The sequence below is a fragment of the Varanus komodoensis genome, unplaced genomic scaffold (genome assembly GCF_004798865.1).
Source record: "Varanus komodoensis strain SLA01 unplaced genomic scaffold, ASM479886v1 scaffold72, whole genome shotgun sequence".
In the NCBI taxonomy this organism is placed as follows: domain Eukaryota; kingdom Metazoa; phylum Chordata; class Lepidosauria; order Squamata; family Varanidae; genus Varanus; species Varanus komodoensis.
The window spans coordinates 1,418,219-1,444,700 of NW_025336374.1; the positions used below are offsets into that span (position 1 = coordinate 1,418,219).

The 26,482-nt window shown below is 41.0% G+C and overlaps 1 protein-coding gene across 5 annotated transcripts in view; it reads right to left on the bottom strand.

The window, feature by feature from the left end:
• Positions 1-26,482, bottom strand: part of SUSD1 (sushi domain containing 1) — a 57,696-nt gene that overhangs the window by 26,826 nt on the left and 4,388 nt on the right. For 3 of the 5 annotated variants that reach the window (XM_044452399.1, XM_044452400.1, XM_044452403.1), the window contains exons 2-7: positions 23,948-24,070; positions 20,476-20,631; positions 17,051-17,203; positions 11,086-11,265; positions 8,594-8,773; positions 7,245-7,424 (exon numbers count right to left, since the gene is read on the bottom strand). In XM_044452399.1, coding sequence (XP_044308334.1) covers positions 7,245-7,424; positions 8,594-8,773; positions 11,086-11,265; positions 17,051-17,203; positions 20,476-20,631; positions 23,948-24,070 — 972 coding nt within the window. The remainder of the gene's footprint in view (positions 1-7,244; positions 7,425-8,593; positions 8,774-11,085; positions 11,266-17,050; positions 17,204-20,475; positions 20,632-23,947; positions 24,071-26,482) is intronic. The other 2 variants (XM_044452402.1, XM_044452401.1) reach the window with 2 other exon arrangements.

Below are 26,482 nucleotides of genomic sequence, written 5' to 3' on the forward strand. Positions count from 1 at the left end.
AGGTTGGGGAAGGCTATTATATACTATGGTACACAGAATGTTTTTAGTAAGCTTAGGCCACTCTGTATGCCTCAAATCCACCCTCACCTGCTAAGAGACATCAAATTCAAGGGTATTTTATCCTGGATCCACAGACAGAAGAATTCCATGAGGATGAATTTTTAATTCCAATTTGCAATACAAACACAATAATCGTGTGACTTAAAACACACACACAACCTGGTCTAATTCTCAAAACAGAATTCTAAAAAGCATCTCGCCACATTCACCCATCTTTACTGGGGCCAATAAGAGCCTCTACCACTCTCCACCTTCCAGAGTTTCTTTATTCAGGGGAGCCAAAAGAGAATGCTCTGTGTATTTTCTGAATAGGAAATGCTGCATGTGGGCATCCATGCACATACCAGTGTGTGTACGGGATGCATATCCACTTCTAAGAGAAGCAATACGATTCACAGTTCCTATAGTCACGCCATGTCTATTTGTCCAGCCTGGTTTCGGTCATTATGTCTCTATTTGGCACATGCATGCTGTTAATGAACTACACCACTGGGCGTCACTGTTGTTCAATTCAGAGTTCAAAACGGCACTGTAAAATGTTAAAGCTTCTCTTGTCTAGCAAGAGAGAGAGGGAAGGAGGCTGACTGAGACAAAAGCAACAACCCGAGATGATAATGTGGTAAAAACTTAGGCAGCTGGCTGGAGAAAGAAAACTTGGAAGAAGAGCGGCTGCATTACAGAGGGAGAATAGGAAGCAATGCTGAGGACTGTGAGACAAGCAGGAATTATGGTAACAGGGCCAAGATACAGAAAAAGAATTAACAGGGAACAAGAAAGGAAAAGAGGAAAACATGAGACACAGGGAGGTCCTTACAAAGGAAATGTATTGCAGATGGGAGACATTTTTAACAATGGCAGGATTTTTATCAAATCTATGGCTCTTTTTAATTCAACCCATGACTTCTACTAATTGAATTAAAGAAAACTGAAGAATGCATTTGATTATTTCTCAAATATAAATACTTACATTCTATCTACCAAAAGTATTTTTACCTGAGGAAAATAAACTTATCTGGTCTGCCCAGCAACTATCAGACATAATTTACACCTACCAGTCATAAGAATTTCTATTCTTTTCTTTCATTCATACATACCACTAAACCAAAAAAATGAAAAAAGTGAAAGGGCGTACAATACTTAGTATTATGTCTTTGTTTAGACATGGACTCTGGCCTGCCATTCCTCTGACAGTGTTCTCACAGGACTTCTCACGTCATGCAAAGCTGGAGTGGGCTTGTCATGGTGTGTTACTCTTGGATGATAAGCCACCCGATAATCCATGGGGTGGTTTGACTCATGATGAGCCGTCATGTTATCCAAACCCAGATGACAGGTTGCATCATGGACCAATCCCAACTGCAAGGGAGCTGAGCTGCTTGTCAAGAGGAGAGAGAACTACTTGCTGCTCTTGCCAAGCAGCTAATGGGCGGCCACAATTGCCAGCCACCCCATGGTTCCAAAGCTGCACTTAGGGGTTGCTGGCAGAGGCTTCTCCCCATCCCTGCCACAAGCCATTTCTGGTTCTCTGCAGCATGACTTCTCCCTTTAAAACTACCTTTTTGAGACTGTGAAACCTGGCTGTCAAGTTTGCTTTTGCAATCCCCATGGAGTCCTCCATCCATGGGATTCCTCTCCAAGGACCCCTGGCTGCAACGCCCTGAAGAGGCTGCCCATGCTCCCTCCCTCCTTTGAACTGGCCAAATCCAGCAGGTACCCAAGCTATACAGTGCCTACCACAGACAGCAGGTATTTGTTCCCTTTGCAGGCCTCTGACAGGTTGGACATAGCCTGACTTGTACACCTGCTAGGAAACAGGGTCGGCAGGTTTGCACATCACAACAAACAACTAGTGTAACTGATGGCTGGTTACCACGATGGCTCTGGCAGAAGAACACTGTTTGTGGTCGTTATCATGGTGACCTTCCCACCCAATCCTGCTTCCCCTTCCAGGCACACATCCCAGCCACCATCAGTCTATGTAGGCAACCTGTTTATGATTGGCATACTGAGTGCTTCCCTCTGCCCACCAATGCAGAAATCATAAAGCCTTCCTTTTCCTTCCCAAAGCTAAATGATATCCTTTTTCCTGTTTGTCCCACTGGGGGGAAAAATTCTGTGTATGCTGCACTGCACTTCTGCACCTGTCTGTTTTCTCACTTTCACCTGGCTGTCTTTATCACCACAGAGATGCGTTTTCTCCCCACCCATCCACAGATATCTGTTCCTGGTGTCTCTAGTAGAAACTCTTCTTCACACAGCCAGTGCCCGCAACCTCAGTGCTTGTCACACACATCCTTTATGTTCGCCCTTCTCCCTCCTGCCTTTGTTCCCACCCTGGACTACTATTTCGCCAATAATTAACATGTCAATTGCCCTCTCTCACACTACCTGACCCTTTAGTCCAAGCAGTGGCTTCTGATTCTTGTCCCCCTCCCACAACTCTGTTCTTTACTTTTCTCCACAATGCACAAATATTGGGTGGGTTAAAAATGTGCACAATTATTTGCACACAGTATTGTAACCAATATTTTGAGAACGTAGTAACCACTGGCGGCCCATCCCAGGTACCCTTTAAGAGAGGCACCTCCTAGATGCTGCCACGGGAATAACAAAAGCGGGCTTGACAGGTAGCTCTCACTTCTCTCTTCCAAAACTAAAAGTCAAGCCAAACATGGGGAATGGAGTTGGCACACCTGTGGTATCTTCTGGGGTATCCTCTGCGGGGGGGGGGGGCTCAGAGGGAGGAGGTGGCACCCTACCCACGGTGCACTCAATTGCCTGTCGGGTGCATTTTGGGGGGCTTATAAGCCACATAGTGTAGCTTGTTCTGCAGTGCGGCTTGTTATGTCATCCAAGCCTGCCCACTGCAACACTAAGTTTTTCTACCATGTTAACTTTGCTATCATTTGAACCACTTCCACTTGCAGGAACGGCCAGAACAGGCACTGTGTTCATGAGCATGCTGGCTGTTGCAGAGAAAGAAGAACTCTCACTAACTCCGGGTCAGCATCTTCTGCGAACCCAGGCAATGATTTACGTGAGCTCCTCCTCCAGATGCACAGCACCTTGATTTACCACAATCCACCCTGGGATGAGGGAGTTCAACAGCAAGGTATCACCAGACCAGTTAGGGGAAGGCAGAGCTAATTCCATGGATGAAGAACCTCCCATATCTTCTCTTTAAATAGTATTTATCCACTAGGGCATGGCTGTTGCCACGTTTGGGAACCAGCAGTCCAAGCTCCGCATATGCAGGCAGCACCCTCAGTGCCAAAAGAGGCTCTTCACTACCTGCCCCTTTCAAGGTGAGGATACTAAAGATATGAGTGATGTTGAAGATAATAAGTTAAGGTGCTAATTCCTCTTTCCTGTTCTTGAGCCTGCCATTGATTAGCTGTTCAATGGTCAGGAAGAGGAAGCAAGGCAAAGGGGTAGAAGGAAGAGAAAGTAAATGGCTAGAGGATAGGAGAAGGGAACAATGGCAAGGTAAACTTGTGTGGCGAAGCTAGTGGGCAAGGCTGGATAGAAGCTAGGAGAGAAAAAGTAAGGTAAAGAGGATCAAGAGCAAAGCCAGGGTCTAGGAAAGGAGAAAAAGGAGGCGGATAAGCACAGAAAACAAAAGTAGCAAGGAAAGAGGTGCTGGGGTAGAAAAATAGTGAGGCTAGGATCTGGGAGCAGAAAGAAAGAGCATGTGCAGAGCATGTACAGAAAGCTGGATTTCAACACATGGGGCTGCCCCCTTCACTTCAGCACCATGAGAGAAGGAGTGGCATGCACTGGCATTGTTCCTGCTGTCGAACAATTACAAAGTCAGTGGACCCCAGCTCTGTATCAATCTGGCAACTGATACAGTTTACATCTACCTGCCAATTCTCACTAAATGCACTACAAAATCTATCAAATAACAGTTCCATTGAAACTTCCATTGAAATGAACACTAAGCAAATGATTTATTATTTTCTTTCATGTAAAAAAAATCAGGAAGATGCTGGAACAAAGTAAGTGAAGTGCTAAAACTGAATACCAAAGGCAACAGTGTGAACATTCAAAGGAAAGATTATGCTCTCTTTGTCTCTGCATCTCTGAGAATTTTTATACTACCTTTTAAAAAGAAAGCTGTTTATATGATAAAATCATGATAAAATACAGTAAAACCAGCAATTAAAACAATAAAACATGGCTGTATAAAAATAATTATCTCAAGGGGGGAGGAGGAGGAAGAAGATGATATTGCTTTCTCCTGGTTCATAAAGTTCATTCTCAAACATTACCCATGTATGCTGCCTATCTGTGAAGTTGGATGTTTCTTAAAACTTAACAAGGAGCAACACAGGGGAAAAAGGCTGAGGAGCTTTTGAAGGAATAATATTTGGCAACAGATGCAACATAATATATTTCTAAAAGATTACATATTGCAAAAATAAAGGCAGATTAGCAATTCTTCCTTCAATGAGCTCACAAAACACACTCTGAAAATATTCTCTTGCATGTAGAATAGGCACTGAAACATTATACCATGTAACAAGCCCACATACAATACCTTGCAGGTCTTCCGCCCCCTTTGACTTTTCCACATTTTGTTGTGCTACAAAATGGAATTCAAATGGATTACTTGGCATTGTTACCACCTGATGTAAGCAAGATCTTCAATACCACCAGGGTACAAAATACCAAAGTACAATATTGTAAGTAGTTGAGTGGAGTCCACCTGTGAGCAATCCCATGCCACATGACCTCAGACTAAATACAGCTGTTGCTGGAAGGCTCCGGAGTTTGTTGGAGAGTACAGCTAAGCAAGCAGCATCATGAGCTATCACAGAGCTATCAAATTAACTCTGAGATAAAGATAGGCAGAACCTATCATGGTTGGAATATAAAAAAATATCCCAAACTATAAACATCTCCCACAGCACCATTAAATCCGTGATTAAAAAACAGAAAAAATAGCTAAATCACAACTTTTCCACGAGAAGGCTATCTACCAAAACTTGGTGATTGCGTATGGGGAGATTAGTCTGAAAAGCACCCAACAGGCCGATGGTAACCCTGAACTGAGAAGGGAGAAACTGTCCATGAGATAACGATCGCTTGGATGCTCCACAAAGCAGGGGTTTATGGAACATTGCTCATGCATGTTGACTATCTGTACAGCAAGAGTGTTTCTTAAAACTTAAGAAGGTGCAGTGCAGGAAAAGAGAGAGAGAGACAGCTTTTTAAGGATCAAGCGTTGGCAACAAATGCAATGTAAGAGTTTTAAAAAACATTACTTAGTTGGGAAAATGGTGAGAAAGAAGCTATTGTTGAAGAAAAACTCCCATTAAAGCCCATATGGAGTTGGCAAAAAGGCACGAGGGAGACACAACAAACATGTGGGATAAGATGCTCCACTCTGATGAGCCCCGAATAGAGCTTTTTGGCCTTGCCGAAAAAGGCTGTGAGTGCCAGAAAACCAACAATACTCACTGCCTGAAAATGCCACTCCCACAGTCAAGTGTGATGGCAGCATCATGTTCTATGGATGCTTTTCCTCGGAAGGAATGGGGAAGCTGATGTGCATGGAAGGCAAGATGGATGGAGCCAAATTCAGGGCAATTCTAGAGAAAAAACTGTGTTGGTCTACAAGGAACTTGGTATTGGGATGGAGGTTCACCTCCCACCATGGCAGTGACCCTAAACTCAAGCCAAAGTAACACTGGAGTGCTTTCAAAGCAAGAACCTGAAAATCTTAGAGTGGCTGTCAAAGCTCAGATCATAGTCAGACTGAGAATCCGTGACAAAACTTGAAAGTTGCTGTTCCCCAAGAGTCCCCATTCAACCTGACACAGCTGGAGCAGTTTTGCCAGAGCACATGAGCAAACACTAAAGGATCCAGATGTGCAAAGCCAGTAAAAGATTAATCCAAGAAGAATAACAACTGCAACTGCTGAGAAAAGTATTTCTTCCAAGTATTGGCTCAGAGGAATGAATACGTACGCAATCAGTTAAGTACCGGTTTGTTTCTGCTTACTTAACTTTTGTGCCACAGTAGAAATATTTTATTACTATAAAAAGCACCTTTTAACTGTCTGTTTTTACTACTGTTTTTACTACAACTACTGTTATTGATGAAACACCTAAAATGTCAGGCACAGTGCAATGAGTTAAAGGTGAGGAGAAAAACTACCTACGGGTTTACAGTGCTTGTTATCATCACTGGCATCATTTTTAAGTCCCTATTAGAGCAATACCTTTATGAGGCCAAACAAAGGTCACAAAAATGTGCAAACTTTCAAGATCTCCTGATCTCTTCATAAAGAAAAAAAGCAGATTATGGGGTGGGGGTGGCATGGGATAGCAGAGAAAATGAATGTCACTCAATAATGAAGTCACAGTGACCTATTTAAACAGTCAAAACAAGGAACCACAACTTATTAAAGCCACCGAAGCTTGTTCAGATTGGTGGCATGTGACAGTCACTATTAGACTAATTACCCTCCTGAATGTGGCTTGTCCTGTAGTCCAAATCTGGGCAGCATGGACTGTTTGCAGGAGAAACAACCCTCAAAGAACCCATGACTTGTTGGGCTTTCTCCCCATCAGACAAGCCATGACACTAATGCTTGATCAAATGACAAGCTCTGTCTGGACAGTTAAATAATAAAATGGCAGCTGGAAAATGCTGGGGATTGAAACAAGCTACCATGGCTTATTTAAATTTAAGTAAGCTACGGTGACTTGTCCGAATATGTGAACTGGCCCAGTGTCTGGCTGTTCATGATCCTATGGTAAAGTGGTGGAGGAGCCATCTGCAAACAGATGGATTGGGCTCTAACAGGTCATGTTAGAGTTAAACTTCTACCCTGGTAAAGGGGATAATACTACACAGAAAAGAGAAGAAACTCCTCTTACATCCCGGCAACATGGACATCGAGTACTGTTCTAGCATGCTTCCAACAGCCTCTACCAAGATTACCAGCTGCTTTCAATAGCTGATAACCCATCTTCCAATTCTCACATGGGAGAGCCCTATTCACTCCTCAGTGGTGCAGTCTAAGAAACTGCCCCTTCTGGTCTAGATATCTGCCAAGGGATTACCACCCTCCATCTACAACTGCAGCGATATTCCCAGCTTCAGACTGAAAATGCAAAATGACAATAACAATAACTTACCCACAATGACTGTCTTGAGCACATCATGTACTTACTTTCACACCTGAGATCCAAAATTTCCCATGATCCATTTCTGGTACAGAATGAATGCCGTTTTATGCTTGTGGGGTAGGAATTATTTATGCATTTGTACTCAGCAACACTCCCCAGTCGAGATGTCCTATTCCATTTTATTTCTGAGTTAACTATTAAAGGAGGTTTGCCACAACTGATTTCTAAAAGGAATCAAAAAAATACTTTAATTCGCACAAAGTACAAAGGGCATTGTTGTTGTGATGTCTGAGTTGCCCTAAGAAATGCCCTAATATAGATTTTAGAACTTAAATTCAGAAACATCAAATTATAGGAGAAGAATCATCACTGTCATTGCCATCAAAATTATGAGTTGAAATGTTAACATCAGGTTGTGCCAGAAAAACCACAGCTAGAAGTATGTGTGGGTGTGTCATAATTTCCATTTAGTACCCTTAATTATTCATAGACACATTTGTTTGAGAAGTAGAATGGATAAAAGGCTTGGTTACAACTACAAGCATTGGTATCCAATAGTCTATGATTAAAATATGTACCACTGTGTTTGGCCAGTCTGAGGCTTTTTAAAATGGCACCTTTTGAAGGGGCGATGCTCCTCCTACAGCATATGCTTCACATGCAGAATATCCCGGAATTAATGCCCCGCTTTTCCAGATAATAAAGACTCCTGTAAAAAGCCTACAGAGTTGCCCATCTGTCAGTACAGATCATATGTTGCAGGTAAGCCTACCAAATGTGGTGCCCAGCAGATGACACAATTCAAAAATTCATGGTTTGGTCACGTGAAATAGCACCACACGGAAAATGCTCCCATCCAACTCGGCGGGCTTCTGAAGGGGCAAGTCAAAGGTATCCATCCATTGTAAATACAGGTTTTTATACCCAACTACAAATAACAATCCTCTTGTCAATTGTCAAAGCCATGGACTGCTGCTTTCAAATGCTCTGAGGCAGTAACAGGGGAAACAACTGGGTCCTTGCTCTCAAGGATATTCAAGGAACACAGTGAAATTTATCTCTCTCTCTCTCTCTCTCTCTCTCTCTCTCTCTCTCTCTCTCTCTATCTGTGTGCATGAGAGAGAAATCATTGTGCCTCCTCTCTGATTTCCATAAACAAATACAAAATGTGAGCTGACAATGAGTCATTAGAATGTATGAAATGGGAAACCTCTTTCAAGGATGTACTTTAAAATGCTTCCCCTGATCCTGAATGTCTAGTACCAGGGAAGATTATTTTAGTTCTTTTGCTACAGTTAACAGGAACAACAATGTATTTTGAAGAGATTTTTTTTCTTCAGAAAAAGAGCATGGTTATGCTTCTCATAAATAAGAACTGTTTTAAAACACTTACCTTTGCATTCAAACGTAATGTTTTCCCACTTCTGAGAAACCATACATTGTGAAAAATTACGTTCGCCAAAATAATGAAATCCCTCTTTACATTTATAGTATATTATGCTCCCTACAGTTGTGGTATTATCCCAAATAACATCTGTGTTTGGAAACCATAGTGGTTTTCCACAATGTATTTCTAAAAGGAACAAGAAAGAAACATGACAGTGTTAACAAGTAATACAGTCCACAGTTTGACAAGCAGCAGGATGTTTTAAGAGCAGCCTTCAACATTATCTAGGCTGACTTCTGCATGTGCTAAAGAACTTCCTCTTCCCACCACACCCCCTCAGACCTTCCAATCCTCTGGGACAGGTTTTGGGGCACATGTGAAAGGCTGCAAAAAAAGAGCCAGCAATGTTTCTTAGCCTAGCAGATACACACCAGTGTATTTGGTCATTCTGTTGTTTGCTCAATTCCTACTTGTTAAGGTAGTAAATGCTCTCTGATTGACCAGAGTAAAGTTTGTTCAGATCTCCAAACTAGGACCTTTATCCACTGTGACCAGCTAAAGGTCTCTTATTAGAATGACAAAGAAAGAAGCATGGCATAGTGTTGAGACTATGGAAGCAGTTAAGCAGTGATTGCATTCAGTCAATGGGAGGAAAGCATCCTATCCTATCCTTTATTTTATTTTATTTATTTGAGAGATGCCCACTAGCATCATGCTCTCTTCAGCTCAAATATCAAAATGTTTTTGGCTAGTCATGACAGCAAATGAGCAAAACATCACTGACAAATTTCATTTTACTGTAACATCCACAGAAGTCCACTGGAATAAAACCACCAGAAAAGAAAGTAGTGACAAGACCAGGCACAGCTTTATTGTCAGGCATTTCAAATTGCTGGAGCCGTAACAGGAAAAAGCAATGTCTCTTGTATCCACTCACATACCTGCTAGTGGAGAACCTGAAGCAGGTTTTCAGAGGTGTGTCTCTGTGCTTTGGCAAGTTCACATAGGAGGCAATGGTATCATTTAAGGCTTTAAAAGTCAAGATTATAATCTTGAATTGAGCTCAGAAACAAATTAGTAAATTATGCTGGTGGTTTAAAATAGATGTGATATAATCCTAGCCAACATATATGGTTAAAACCCTGGTACCTGGGAAAGATTCTAATTTAGATGGGATTGTCCTTGAAAATATCTCCAAGTGAAAAGGGCCTGAACATCTGTAGCCACATCTGGCTTCTCCAAAAAAGGGCACAGCTGGTTGACAAACCAAATATGGTAGAGTATGGGGTGGAAAAAACAACCCAATCCAAAACAGACTGTACGCCTACTCCAAATGGCTTCTTTTTTAAAAGAGGCTTGTAGGCGGTTTAAGAGTGGCATTGCTTCAAGTGATGTATATGCTCATTGCTTTCGTTACACTATCACCTCTGCTCAACACACTGCTTTAAAAATAAACTACAAAGTCAGTATACTGAACACAGAAGTGGGGCGAGTATATCACATCACAAGCAGGGATCTCTTTTACAAACAGTTTTATCTTGCTGCAAAGATGCAAAAACTTTCTCCAATTTTTTTTAAAAAAACAATACAGTATAGATCCAGGTTAGGATGCGGCTTTCATCCTCTACGAAATATGAAAAAGTATTTCTGTTATGCACTAACTTGCCCCTTTATGCCAGATTTGAAGCTAGCTTGCCCAGCTTTTCCCAATCTAGTGTTCTCCAAATGTTTTGGCCCTCAACTCCCATCTGTCTCACCCAATGGTCAGGTATGCTGGGAGTTGCAGTCCAAAAGATCTAGAAGGCACTAAGCTATAACAGGTTAAGTTGTAGAAGTCATGAGCTACAGCAGTGATCCTTCAAGTAATACAGTGATAACAGATTATTTTTAACAGACTTTTTATCAGATACACACTCCATATTTTTAGTTGTTAGATTTTAGATGTTCTATTTTTCTTCTAAATGTTAGTAGCTTCTCAAGCACAGTGAATTCTCAGTCATGCATCATTTACTGCCAGTATTACACTGGCACAAATCTGAGTTGGTTATGAATGTGCCACTTATTCAGGAAAAAACTACATGGCCATACATCCTGGTATGACCTACCCCAAGTGTGTTGAACCTCTTACAACATGAGGGATAAAAAGAAGTTCTTGGTGGCCATGTTCCCATAGCGAACAGGAGCAAGGGCGAGGGCGACAGCTCAGGGCCAAGAATACTAGCATATCGTACATTAAGGCTCTTACCACCAGTAACTAAGCCCTTGGAGAGGCATTTTAATCTTTAGAATGCAAAAAAACCCAAAAACCACCCAATAATTGGTAGTCTGGGTAAGGGAATAGGACCTAGAGAAGGGGGCATAGTCATCTGGAGAGTCTCATAAGGCCAGATTGGGCTGATTTTCTTTCACATATGCCCACAATTTATGTAACACAAGCTGCCATTATCATAGAAATAAAAGCTGTATTCGGTAAATATTAAAAAGGCTTGTTTCCTTACCCTTGCACACCATATCAGCTCCTTCCCATTGTCCTCTGGAATTGCAAACTGCAGTCCAGTTTCCACTTTCAATAACATAATTGGGCTGACAAGTATAAACTACTTTGCTTCCATAAGTTGTTTTGTCAGCAGGAGTTGAATATGCATTTGGAAGAGAAGGTGGAGGCCCACAATCCACACCTGCAGCAAAGTGGAAAGAAAAGGGGTTGGGGAAAATGAAATGGCGAAGCCCTGCAAAATCTGTGACTGTAGTGAAACGGAAACATTTGGAGCGCAGGAAAAAACCTAAGGCTGAATTGTTCGTGTTACATGGAGGCAAACCTTGCCTTTCCTGCAAGTACTAAGAAGGGAGCCGTGGGCAATCTGAGCTGTTTCATGAAAATATCTGCAGGATTCGTGCGCTTGCAAACAAGTACTTGTTACATTCAAAGCATTATACTGTTACAGAATTGAGGTGTCAATCTGTACTCAATTACTTGGGAGTAAGCCCAAAGAACTCAATGGGACTTATTACCAAGTAGGCACATGAAGCAAAACACTGCAAACATACAGGGTGAGGCAATTAAAAGTTACAATTTCAAAAACGTCCCTTTTCTTTTTCCTTCTGTTATTCAAGAAAATTTCCATCATGTTTTATTCATAAGGGTCTCTGATTTCTTTTATATAAGTTTTTTTCAAATTTTATAAAAAATAATTTAATTTTAGCTTATTTTGTTTTAGTCAATTTTTATTTTGCAACTTTTAATTGCCTCATCCTGTACATTATATATAAATGTGTACAATGCTGTTCCAAGCCCAAGCCTAGTGCCAGCTACAGGCATGGCTGGGCAAATGCCAGGCCTCCGCAGGGCCCAGGCAACAGTGCTGATGCTGCACTTTTTCCTGAATTTAAAAAAAAGAAGAAGGGCAGCCTGGTGCTGCCGAGGAAAGCTGTCATGGGATCCAGAAATATTCCAACCAAATAAATATGAAGGTGGTTCCTGCCACTACTTCTCCTCACCTAATGCTTCTCACCCACTGAGAGAACAAGTAGCATGCAGGAAAAATCCCTTAATATCTCCAATCAAGGATTGGAAATAACCTGGGGATTCCTCTCCCTTGCCAGCACGTGGAGTGGGCCACTGAAAGTGCCTAACCCTCCCTGGGCTAGACTGGGGGTCTCCTGCGACATTATTCTCACAGGCAAGAGCTTCATCGCCCCCTGCTAAGGGATTGGATATTTATGTCCCAACTGTACATATTAATGTTCTTGCTTATGTGCTAGTTCAAATCTTTGACAGTTGCACAATTCCCTTGAATAAGCATTTTGCCTGTTAACAGTCTGACAATGATTATTTCTACAACGCTATTACTATCAGTAATATTCTGAAGTATTATAAATTCTGGAGTTCAGCTCTCAGGAGGTACTTTCTTATTTAAAATAAATCATCAGAAGCTGATGCCAACTCCTCTCGGTAATGTGGCAAAGTTTCAAACTTCACTAGGACACTGTTATTATTTTCATTTTTAAATTTTAGGTGGAAACATTGAGCCTATTCAGTCATGAACGCTATTGGCACGACAGTAGAGAGGATTCACATGAGCGTGGCATAATTTATGCAAGCGCTTGAGCTGAACAGGGCACTGACCCAACTGTGGAAAACAAACCTTGTTGAAAAGTAAATGAGAGGTTTCGTGACTTGCTCCTAACTGATGCCAGAATTCTATCAGGTTTTAGCATCAGCTTAATTCCACCTGAAGGGAAGGCACTAGTCATGTAGTTCAAAATCTCCTTGATGCCTACCTGAGAGTCAGCAGCACTGAACACAGTGGAATTTACTCCTGAAAAAACATCTTTTGAGATTTTGCTGGCAGTCACATGAATATTCCAGGGAGACTAAAAACAGCATGCTTCAACTTAACGTTTAGAAATAAAAATAAATGTTCAATTCACTTTTCAAATGCCTCAGATTTTAAGTGCATTTTAAATTTAAATTTTAGCATTATTTGCTGCTAGAAAGGAGCAAGACTCTGAACACAAATAGCATTATTTATGATTATTCATAATAATTCCTAATGCACTTTTAAAGTGTGAAGTGCTCTAAGCAGTGCTTTTTTTGTAAAAAAAAAAAAAGGTGCCGGAACTCACATCCTGACAGCAGTAAGCATACACACCAATCCCAAGCTGAGCAGGGAGCAGCCCAAGCAGCTATCTCTCACTATCAGAGAGCAGATAGCAGACACAATAGCAGCCTGCAGGCACTATGTTAATGAAGTTTGCTGCTGATCTGCTACTCCGTTCAAAATCACTTCGTAAAATCCATTGAAAAAAAGGTGCCGGAACGCCATTCCAGTGCGTTCTATGACAAAAAAAGCACTGGTTCTAAGGATACTAATACTGGAGGCCTACATTACAGTACTACTGTAAGGATCATCAAAATAAAAATAGACAAATACCTTCCAAGAGATAGAAATGCACTACATACAAAGCGTCAAGTTTTACTCTTTTGCATTTATTTTACCCTTCCTGTTTCATAGCCTGAAGATGAAATATTTCTACTGATAAAGCAAATCTGCTGCTGTAAGAAGCCTGGATGACACAGTACCTGGAGACCATAGGTACTCCACTTTGGATGTCTTGGATGAACAGCAGAGTATAAGAAGCAAAAACAATAAAATAAGCTGAGGCCTGTGAAGTGGAAGAAAGTGTGAAACGTCTCATTTCTGAGTAGGGATCTGAACCAAAGATATGATGCACAATGTTACTATAGTTAAGCTGTAGTTGTCCTCAATCTCAGTATGTTTGGTTTGTACCTGCTCTTCATACTACACAGATGTAGTCCAGTGGTGTTGCTTGCGCATTTACCATGCCTATGCACAAACATTAATACAGGATGAAGGGACAAGAGGCACAGCAAATAATAATAGGCGACATAGCAATCTCCTTCTTCAACAGCAGATCTGCTTGTGAACATCTCCATCTTGCTGCTTAAACTGACAGGATGGACTACTTACAAGCAGACCTGCTTGAAAATGTGTATGACTGTAACCACTTTTAATCTCAAGTGGCAACATTCCAAGAACGATGCTCATCAGTGGCCCTGTCACCACATCATGAAGAAAAGAAAATATATTTTCTTGGAACAGAACCCCAATGTGGAACTTGGGGGGTTCAATGTGGTCCTCCGAGACCACAAATGCCTGAGATTTCACATTCATCAATATCTAGAAAGCGCAATATGTTTGTGAAATCATTTTCTTAAGTCTCACAGAAATATTATGAACATGATAGTGAACAGACACCCAACATTAGTTAGTATTAGAGCTTATAGTGCCGTTCAAGATGGATAAAAAATAAAGGCAAGTACATCTCATCATAAAGCTTTAAAACTCTCATCCCAGACATGTTAAACCTACACTTGGGAAGCAATCCAATGTACCCCACCACCAGTCCACAGAAGCCACAAGGCATATATTCAGAGGCTTACATGTATGAGCAGAGGAAGGTGTGGTAGCAGCAACCTTGCAGTGTGCAGGGGGACAGCCAGCTGGAGCCATCTGGATATGGAGTGAACCATGGCCTTGGCCTCTGCTCCTCCCTATCCTTGGCGTACCCCTTTCACCCCTCTTGTGACCTTGGAAGGGCAGTCAATGAAGTTATTTTTGCATTCGTTGCAAGGTGGCCAGGTGCTTGCCTTTCCAATCCTAAGGTCACAGGAAGCATAATCATAATCTTATGATTATTCCTCCCCCAACGGTGTCAGGAGCCCATAAGATTCATGATGCTATGGGGTTGCCCATTTCCCCCTGAACTGGGATAATTTGGGCATCCTACGGAGTGACCTTCAAACAGCAAATGGCAATAAGACTTACACCTGTGTCTTACATGTCTGAATTTGGTTTGACAGATGCTTGAAGAATTGCTTCAGGTATGTGTGACTTACTATACATTTGTTTCACCCATATGTCAGAACTGCTTTTAATTAGATTATTTCTTGTTCTCTAAATCTTTCATAAGCCAAAGTAAAGCTTGTAGTATTGAAACACTGATGATTTCAGGCCATGTGGCAGTCTGCCCCCTTTGAAGTCACAATTTTCAGATTTGCCTTGGCCTCCAAATTTTTGACTCTTTAATGATTCACATTTTAGAGACAAGGTGTTTGAAACTTGAGACACTTATATACCGCTTTGATATTTCTTCATCCACACAGATTTAGAGTTGCAGAATGTTAAATTCAAGTTGCATAATATTCTTTCAAGGCAGACTGCATTTTAACCTGCTTACAAAAGGCTTACTGGGAGAATGGGGAATGTCCTATAAGATTTTGGCATACCATATATCAGAAACACAGAAATGTAAATATACAGATTAAAGGTGAGAATGATATACTCCTATTCTGCAATTTTAAATTTACATTTTTTAGTTTTCCAGATACATAGAGTTAATAAGATATCAGGGCAGAATATGAATGCATTTTCCCCAAAATAAACTTCCATGTATAAGATTCCTCAGGACAGCAGTTTCTTTTAACTCCTGGGACATCACCTGGAGTAGACAGGTTTCCAGCTAAACGTTATAAAGCAGGATTAAGAGGGATTTATTAAACACCATCAAGGGGGTGGTAATCTCAGATTGCTTGTTGACTTAATTGCATTAAACTTAATTGCATTAAACAGAGAGCAAGCCACTATTGCTTCTTTGGATGCTAAAAACAAAATCCACTGGAAGTGTATTTGCATAACATTGATAATTCTGGCTTTCTTGTATTTATCCTTGGGAGGCAGAATTACAGCTGCGGACTACCTCTTCCCATTGAGGAGATGGACTGGGCTGAGATGTTCCATGCTCTCTCCCCTCTCTTCTCCTGCATAAGAGGCTTTCCCTCCAGTGGAAGCAGGGAAGAGGGACCCCACGCTAGGCAGGGACACATCTAGAGGGGAACAGCCTTAGCTAGCCCAGTCCCCTTTCCCTACTCAAGAGAAGAGAATGCAGAGGAATCAGCTGAGCAGCAATGCCACTTTCCACAGTACTGCTCAAATGATTGTCCCCTCCTGGGCCTCAAGGTGGATCAAGCACAGAATGGATCAGGTCTCTGGACCAGGAGGTAAGGGTGCCTGATCAGCTCCCCATCTTCTCTGCTTCAGGGCACAAGCCCTGCTTCTGCAGCAGAGACAGCATTACATTTATGGCAAGCCAAATTCGGTTTGCATTTGCAGCTGTCCAAGAGAGATGACCCATTTCTCTCTGTGGTGTCCCCTGAGATACCATCTGGGAGCATGAGAGACAAGGAGGGAGGTGGGAAGGTGGAAATCAACTTGAGGGGCCTGATCATTTGTTACAGCCTCACCGCGGCTCCCTGGCACATCACAACAATCATCATGGTAATCCACCATGACGGGTTCTCATGACATGCAAACCTGCCTTCTATCTGAGGTTTCCATGAACCTCAGGTTACATTTTCTTCCAGAAAAACTTGAGTCTGAATTTTTGGATGCCACAACTTCTCTTTCAGAAGAGTTTGTCTATGTTGACTAACTTCTAGATTGGAGAGCAGCTAATGCTTCTTTTAATCCTTTGTTTTGGCAATGGATAGCAGTTGCCTATGTTTGGAAGTTATAATGCGGAAGTTAAAGCCTAGTCAACACAAATGGATTTCCACTGTCCTTTTGACAGCTAAAAGACTGATATTGCAAAAACTGGAAAGATAAAAGCTCAACGCCTTTAACTTAATGGATCCAAGCAGTGCTTTCAGCATCTGAGTGGATGACAAGCAGATGCCATTCTCAAATGGACCGTTTATACAACTATTGGGTCTGCCCTTCTTGAAACTTATATATAACTGAAACATTTGGATTCATATTGTAACAGCCGTTGCTGTTGCTATTATTTTTTAATTTAGATTTTGTTTCGTGTTGGTGAAATACTCCATAAAAAATAAATGAAAAAGGGGGCTAAAGACCCCCTCCCTGCATTAAAAGCTCTCACCTTTGCATGAATGCTTCTGTGTAGCTGAATGAAATGGCTCTGTTCCATTTTCTAGTTGGTATCCTTCGATGCAGTAGCATTCATAGCTTCCAGCAGTATTCACACATCGTCCTCCCAGACCACAGATGTCTGAGATTTCACATTCATCAATATCTAGAAAGCATAATACATTTGTGAAATCTTTTTTACTGGGACTCAGAGAAATATGGAGTACAAGAGCAAAAATGCAACAGTGGTTGGTATTATATACAGTTTAGTTCCAAGGTAGAAAAAATAGATGATTTTAAAAAAAGTAAAAATATTGTGTAAATTTAAAATCAGATTTGAATCAAATCTATTTTAATCATAAATATATATGAAGTTTCTTTCCCATTTAAAGCATGATTCTCATCATAAACATTTTAACTTCCACTTAGGCATAATCACTGGATGGTGATGGCATTCTGTGCAGGGGCAGGTAAGTGTGGAGGGAAAGGTTGCCTCTGCACTCCTCTTGGCCTCCAACACACTTAGACATTTCATTATGGCTGTCAATCTGCAGTGCTTTGGAGCTGGGGGAAAGGAGGCTCCCTGGATATCTCATCATCATCCTGCTCTCAGAATACCCGCTAAGCTCCTTCACCGTATTCCCTGTTACAACCTTGGAGAAGCACCCACCTGGCTTATTTGTGTGCCAACTATGAGAAAGGGAATCAGAGAAGGGTTGCTCAGTTTCAAGGCTGAAACAATTTTCTGACCTCATGGCTTAGAATCTGAAAGTTCCTTTGGACACCTAGATATTGTATCAGTCTCATAAAAATGAAGTTACCTAACAATCAAATATGGGTTTTCATTTCAGTTTTTCATCTCATGAAACTACTAGCTTTCTTTTTAAAACTTGGGCTTTCAGTTTCTCTGACTAAAGCCACATGGGCAAGGACATACGAGAGTTGTGTTTGCTTTGTGCTTACCTGGTTGTGGAGTTGAACCAAGCAAGTCAGAGGGATTACTTAAGACAGCAGGAAAAAATAGCAAGATAAGGAGAAACTGATACTTCAAAAAATCGGACTTTTCTAAATTTAAATTGGATTTGAATTACTATTTTTGTACCAGAAATGTGAATAAAGTTTTCATTAATTAAAAAAATGTTTTAGTTGGTAGTTTGGAGTTGTGCAAGTATACAACTCTACCCAAAATGTGAAGCCTTGCATGGTCAATGTTCAGCTAGGTGCCTGCTGCCAAATAAGCAACAATTATGGATACGATGGAGTCAGGTTTCAAACACAATACCTTGGCTTCCTTTGACAGTGAGCTATCAAGTGCAACGCAATACACTGAGAAGAGCTTAGTTTCAGAAAAAGGGAGGGACCCGCTTCACAGCAAGGTCTTCCAGGTTTTAAGTTTGAACCTGACAGTTCTCCATGCCTTCCACCTTTCCCACCCTTTCCAAACCCTCCATGTCTTGGGAAAGTGAAAGTACAGCCCACCCCATTTACAGGGGCACTTACTTTGGAAAGCTATCAAACACAAGGATTTCTTTGAAAAGAGAAAAGGACTTATTTTAAATCATGGCTTTGACAGCCATGAAACCTCTTCATGTCTCTGTCAAAACCCCCCATTTGCTCCAGTCAGAAACCCTGTTTTAAAAGAAATCCCTATACACTGTTTGACAGCCATCAAATGAAAGGAACGAAATGCGTCTGAAGCCTGTATTTATCAATGTCCAGGGATGTTGCTTACCTTGACAAAAGACACTTAACAGGCAAAAATAGGCCAAAAAATGTAGCAGCTGTAAAAGAGAAGGCAATCAACCTGGAGAAGAGTGAGCCAGTTACTGTTGCTCCAAACTGCCATTCTGATGCTTGATGGAGGGTTTACCAGGAGTGGGGGGGGGGGGGATCTTTTTGCTGCTCTTGCTTGCTGCTGTTCACAACCCATGATTGGGCTGGCCACTCACATTCAGGCAATACAACAACCCATCACTGTTTAATTACCCCTAAAATAAGTCATGGGTTGTTAGTGTGGCTTGGTGGGGAAAACCAAGGTAAACTGTGGGAAACAGTCCAAGTTCACGACATGAAAACCTACCATATCTACTTACCCACAATGGGTTGCTATATCATACATACCCAGTCAAAATGAAACAGAATACAGTGACTTTGGAAATAAAAAGAGAAAACAAAAATTGCCCAGCACATAGCCTCCTGTATTCTGATACTAACACAAAAGTTGCAATCCTACATCAAGTCACCTTGGAGCAGCCTGATTAAATTCCAAGGAACCAACTTATGAGGAAGCATGTATAGGATTATGTCATTAACCTCAAACTGCCAGGGGTGCTGGTCATAAAAAGGCCCACATGAGATTATTTTAAAGATACGCCTCTATAGATGAAAAAAGGTAAACATGCAATATATATATATGTTCAAAGAAAGCGTACAGGCAATGGTACAAAGGTGGAAATAATTAGCATGGCTTAAACAGTCAAATTTTCACTTCTGTTTAGGAAATTTAAGAAAAATGGAAAACATTATATATATATGAATGATTTAAATTCACTTGTGTCATCAATGTACATAATACTTTACAGCAAAAGGTACATGAAAAAGAAAAGTCCCTGACTTGCAAAGCTTACAATACCCAGTGCAGTGCACTGGTAAACATTGGTCCAGTGACTGACTCTCAAATTGTCTTCCCTCACAGGGTTATTGTGCAAGAGGATTGTGCAAGTCAACTTGGCTCCTATGCAGGAACAAAGATGGGATATAACCATAACAAATAATAAGCAGTGGGAGAGACAACAAAGAAAGGGGAGGAGGGACAAAACAGTGTGAAGATGAGTATGTAGTTTGAGCTGAGAATGACAACCAGGACACGATGAAACAAGTGAAATTTAGAAAGACAGAGATGGCATCACAACCATGTTTGGGGAGGATGCTTCAGGCAAAGAAGAGGAGAAAAGGAAAACTGGTGAGACTAAAGGTGTAGGAAAGATGCAGATGGCTGAAAGAGCTGGAGAAGGAAAGGGCATGGGCAGGGACATATCAAGAGATATGGATGCGGCAAATGCATGGGGGAGCTTTAAAGTAAGCCAGGAGAAGTATTTACGTCAGGGCATTACACAGTAATATTGTCACATTTAACCCAGAAAGGGGGAGGCAAAACTTCTACCTCTGCTCTGCACACACCATTTGGTCAAATCAGTGATTCAAAACAGCACATGAACACACTGCGGTACTCGTAATTGTTGCCTCTGGCATTTTTGCTAAGAAAAATTCTGATTTAGCCATGTGCGTTCCATGCTCAAATAGCATAAAGTATGTGCATTAAAGTGAGAAACAGCTGATAGCTGAAAAACCAAAGTTGACAGTATCAAATGCTTTGTTTGAAAGGAATTACAAGGAAAGCAGCTAAAAATGCTAATGCCTTATGCTAGCTGTACTTACCTCTACAATTTGTGCCATCATTGGGAATAAATATCTTGTTTTTACTAGAAGCCTGGAAGCCGTCAAGACAAACGCAATAAAAGCTTCCATGTGTGTTATGGCATGAAGTATGCTCTCCACAGATTTTGCTTGTTCCAAACAGGCATTCATCTTTATCTAACAATATATTTAAAACACATGGCAAAGGCTGAACAAGCACACAAAATGCAATGAAAAGTACTTATATTATTCTCCATCAGCATTATTGTCTACTATTTTTAAAAAAATAGAAAGAATTTAATTCCCAGAAGCTATCATTTTTAAACTCTAGAGTGATGGCTAATGGCCCTGTCCACATATAATGCTGTTAAGATATTATTATTGTTATTATTAAATTATTTTATGTAAGACCCCATAGCCAAAACTCCCTGGGTAGTTTACAGAAGATCATGAAAGCTGTTTCCAGTTTCATGCACATACTCAACATTCTAAGATATCATACAAATAATTCATTAAATTCACAGTGAATTTTTAAAGTCCCCAATCTGCAAAGATGAAGCCACATAGTAAGTCAGTAGAAAGCTTTTCCACATCACAAAAGCTGCCCCATTGCACTATAATATCCATTTATAGACCAACGTTATAATGGTGGTTTCTTAATTACAAGTTCTTTATCATGCAATCAGGGGAAAAAACCCTAAACTATACCATAAAAAAGAACAAAAATATAACTTTACAATTTTGGAATAAAATGTACAAAGATCCATAGCACTAATTACATATATATTTCTATGTAATAATATGATGCAAAATAATTATGCAAAGACTTCAACAAAGGCACCCCAAATTTCTATATATCTGTAAATTATGCCTAAAGGCCACCCCTTCAAAAATTGAAAGTTTCATCAAATCCTCTACCCATTGTGCTATTGCAGCTGGACATTTATCTTTTCAGTGTTATAATACTAGTCTTTTAGCTGTCAAATGGTACAGAAAATCCACTTACATTGACCTTTCGTTAAATTCCAAAAAAATAATAGGTAATTCAATAGAACATGTGCATCGTTAAATATTAAAGAACTTTCTATTGAAAATGTATATGAATTATTACTTCCTCCCAAAAGGAAGCTGCCATTGGGCATTGCCAAAACATATGAAGAAGCACATTAAATTAAGTGTAGCCTAAGATTCATAATCCTGTGAAACAGACAATAAAGTATTCCATCCATCAAGCAAGATGGGGTGCACCAGTTCATTATTCCACTGTGGTATTATTCACCAGTAATAATTATTTATGCACATGAACTGCAGGCTGATGTAACTGTTCTGCCTCGATCAATGCTTCCAATAACACGGGACACTCTGAAACTGCAAAATCAGCAAGGCCAACCCTGGATTCAGATAAATGTATTATTGCACATATTGCCATGCAGCCATAGCTTGCAACTTATATTTAGCACTCAAGGATATTCATGGAGGAGTGGAAGTCTGTAACATTTATAAAATGAAACATTAAACCTCTGAAAATACTTACCACGTAAATACTTTATGTGGTATTCCTTTATTTTTGTGGTAAAGGAATACCACATAAACCATGAACCATTCTAGGTGTTACCTTCATTTTAAGTGTGGTTACTCTATCCATAGATATGACTTTATAGAAGTCCATCTGATGATCCTCATTAACCAACTTATTCAACCTTAATTGTGATATGTCACTTGGAACAAGTATTTGCAGATAGTTAATAGGTTCCAATAGACATACATTTCGACTTTGACCATTGAACGCCCCTCGTACCTCCTAATACAGTTGTGCATTTGGAGTGGTAGCAAGCTAATTTGAAACTTGAAAGGTTGAAACCTTTCTAACCTATCAAAGCTATCTGATCTTTTTAAAATTATTTTTTTATGAGACGCATAAGCAAAATGCACCTTCAGATGCAAGCTTTACTAGCCTTTCATTTAATCAAGCAAAAGTTGGCTGAACCCTCATTGATTTCAAAATCCCCACAATCACGTAATCCTATGTAATATTGAACAGTTTGCTGAAACACTTATGGAACATGGCTGGAGAGTCATGGGTAATCCAATACCTATGAACTAGAGTCATTATTTATTGTGTTTTCCAACCAGAATCAAAAACTGGCCATCAGGATGAATAATGTGTGTCTGTTACAGTGAAAACAATAGTTGCTTATGGATTAAAACTGCTACTGGTCAAAGTGTCTCCCACCCAGTCTCTTGTCAATTAATGTGTCTCTGCTGCTATCAGATGCATTTCCTGTAAAAAAAAAACCCACATCAGTTCCACACTCCTTTAACTTGGAAAACATGTTCTTCTGTTTAATTAGATTCCACAGTCCCCCGACAGTCCGCGAAGTGCAATTTTGAACATGCCATTATATAGTATTTGCTTTTGTACACGTACTCATCCTATTCTTGCTACAAAAAATTTATCATAGAGTACTTAAAAATATATGTTATGCAGACAGGACATTTCATAATACAGGACATTTCATGTGTCCTACACCTTTAATAAATGGAACCTATAGAAAAAAATTAATCAGTAAAACAATACGATATGGATATGTGTTCTATTAAGAATGCCTGTCATTTTAGGATGAAGGTATTGAATCTGATGGCCTCAAGCCAAGTACGGCCACACCCCTGTCCCCTAACTACCAATTGTTCAGTGGTTTCCTAGCTTTTGCACAGCTTTTTCCCCTTTGTCCCCTGCCTTTTCTAAGCTTATAAAATGGTAAAAGATCTTCTGCCTTTGACCCCGCCCATCACTGGAATGCCCCCCTGCAAGTGTTTCTCTCTCCTCCCCCCTGGCTGAAAAAGGCCCCACCCCCCCCCCCCCGCATTTAAGGGAGAACAATATCCTTGCAATCTGAAAAGTAACATTACAAGAGAAAAACAAATAACTCAGTGACTTTGTTCAATAAAGTTATGCTTGAAGTCCAAGCAGTTTTTCATGAGCTACTGTCTGCAATGGTGCAGATGAAGCCCTGGGCCATACCCCATATGATAACCCTAGGCCTGCTCCAAGGCTGCACCCAAGAATTCACTCAGGGCAGCCAACAGGCTCCGAGGGAAGGGTCTGGGTTAGGGTGCAGTCAGTCAGCAAAGAAGCCCAGCACACTGCTGTCCATGCAAACACAAAAATCACTTTTCTCCAAGTGACAAGCACAGAGAGGAGCTACTAGGTAGCAAAGACACAAGACTGACATCTCGTTTATGTCTGAGTGATTCCTCATGAGCAAAAGCATTCCTGGTGATGAGGATAAAAATATGTAAATTCACAAATCCACTGCCCATTTTAAATATGGTATTAAAAAACTGTGGCAACATGACATTTGGCCTGTAAATTGTTATAACAAACAGTTAAGGACATTTCAGGCAGACTTTACGTTTTTGCTACAGCGTTACTCAAAGCATGCTTTTGTCAACTTGCCAGAAATTGCATCCTGGTTTGCAAATGTCCACTTACCTTGACAGAAAGTCCTCCCATTCCCCACAAATCCATAATTACAGATACAGACATCTTTGCCATCTCGTTTCTGGCATGTGGCGTTAGCATGGCAAGAGGCACACACATCAGAAAGAACAGCATCTATAAAAATAAAGCTCTGTAAATTAGGGTTCCAAAAATAGTGAGCAATGCAATTCCAGAAATTTTCACTCTCCCAGTGAATCACGCTATAGTGCAGTTGCAGTAAGCACTAACTGCAATGGGTCTACTCAGGCACCCTGTTTCTGGGTGCACTAAAAACAGAATGGGGAGGACACTGGCCTTGCCCACTGACACATGGAGGGAAACCTTCTGAATGAGAATAGTTTCGATTTCTGATGGGGGTTCTCCATATGATTTGTTAGCTTGATCTTCTAGGGACAGGACATTTCTCCTTTAAAATGTCACATAGACAAAGTGATGGATGGATAAGCGAATGTGTTCCTCCTTCTCAGACATACAGTATATTCATGAACAGAATGCCTGGATGGGGCTATTATAAATTCTGAATCCAGGTTCTTAGAACCAAGGCAAATTTAATGAAGCAAGCATCTTCTCATCTCCAGCCTCAGCTGACATGCCTAGATGGGTCCATTTCCACAAAGTGCTAGAAAAAGGGGACAAGCAATGGCCGCTGAAGTTCTCCCAAGAGGCCAGAAATGGACAGTGAAACCTGGACTGGCACCTGGGTGGCCAGCCTGCCTGTGTCAATGCGGATCAGCTGAGCAAAGTTATAGCCAAGAGCACCAAATTTAGGTTTGTGTGTTCTCCTAGAATTACTCAGAACCCCTTGGTGCTGGTGGGATTTGGGGGAGGGGCACAATGCAAACAGCAGCTTTGGAGCTGCGGTTTTTCTGAGCCACAGCAGGGGAAGAAAGGGTTAAACCTCCCTTCCTTACAATCTATGAACCTAATAATCTTATCCCCCATGAGGTTGCTATCTGAATGTGTATGTTTTAAAAATCACTTTGAGTGCAAAGAACTTGACAATGTTTAGCCTCGACAATGATGTAACTGCCAGCTGCTGATGCTGGTGATGCACAAGCCTATGGAAGCCTGCCTGAAGCAAATGGCATCTGCACAAGAGCACCTGTTCCATTTGTTTCTGCAAGGCGTGCAAGGAAGAAACTCCCCAACAGGGTCTGTCCCAAATTTGCCCACAAGAAACAGAGTCTATTCTGGGGTACACTGTCACTGAACATAAGAAATGGCTCTTTATCTCTAAGGGTAAAGGGGCAACAATGTGTGTTTAAACAAATCTTGTAATTTACTTTTTCGGTCTAAACAAGCATAGGACTGCACCCTATAGCTGTATTGTTTATCACTGCTCTTCACAATGCAATATAAAATGAGATTGTTGTTGTTGTTAGTTGCAAAGTCATGTCCGACCCATCGCGACCCCATGGACAACATTCCTCCAGGCCCTCCTGTCCTCCACCATCTCTCGGAGTCCACCCAAGCTCACACCAACTGCTTCATTGACTCCATCTAGCCACCTCATCCTCTGCCATCCCCTTCTTCTTTTGCCATCTACTGTTCCTAGCATTAGGCTCTTCTCCAGTGAGTCCTTCCTTCTCATTAGGTGGCCAAAGTATTTGAGTTTCATCTTCAGTATCTGGCCTTCTAAAGAGCAGTCAGGGTTGATCTCCTCTAGGACCGACTGGTTTGATCACCTTGCAGTCCAAGGGACTCGCAGGAGTCTCTCCAGCACCACAATTCAAAGGCCTCAGTTCTTCGACACTAAGTCTTCCTTATGGTCCAACTTTCCCAGCCATACATTGCAACTGGGAAACTATACCCTTGACTATACCCTTGCCTTTTAATTTCTTGGCTGCAGTCCCCATCTGCGGTGATCCTGGAGCCCAGGAAAATAAAATCGGTCACTACCTCCATTTCTTCCCCATCTATTTGCCAGGAAGTGAGAGGACCGGATGCCATGATCTTAGTTTTCTTAACGTTGAGTTTCAAGCCAACTTTTGTGCTCTCCTCCTTCACCCCCATCAAGAGGCTCTTTAGTTCCTCTTCACTTTCTGCCATTAGAGTGGTATCATCTGCATATCTGAGGTTGTTGATATTTCTCCCATCTTAATTCCAACTGGTGATTCATCTAGCCCTGCCGTTCTCATGATGTGCTCTGCATATAAGTTAAATAGGCAGGGTGACAGTATACAGCCTTGCTGAACTCCTTTCTCAATTTTGAACCAATCAGTGGTTCCGTGTCCAGTTTTCACTGTTGCTTTTTGACCCGTATATAGGTTTCTCAAGAGACAAATAAGATGGTCTGGTACTCCCATCTCTTTAAGAACTTGCCACAATTTTTTGTGATCCACACAATCAAAGGCTTTAGCATAGTCAATGAAGCAGAAGTAGATGTTTTTCTGGAACTCCCTAACTTTCTCCATGATCCAGCATATGTTGGCAATTTGATCTCTAGTTCCTCTCCCTCTTTGAAACCCTGCCTGTACTTCTGGTAGTTCTCGGTCCACATACTGCTGGATCATGGAGAAAGTTAGG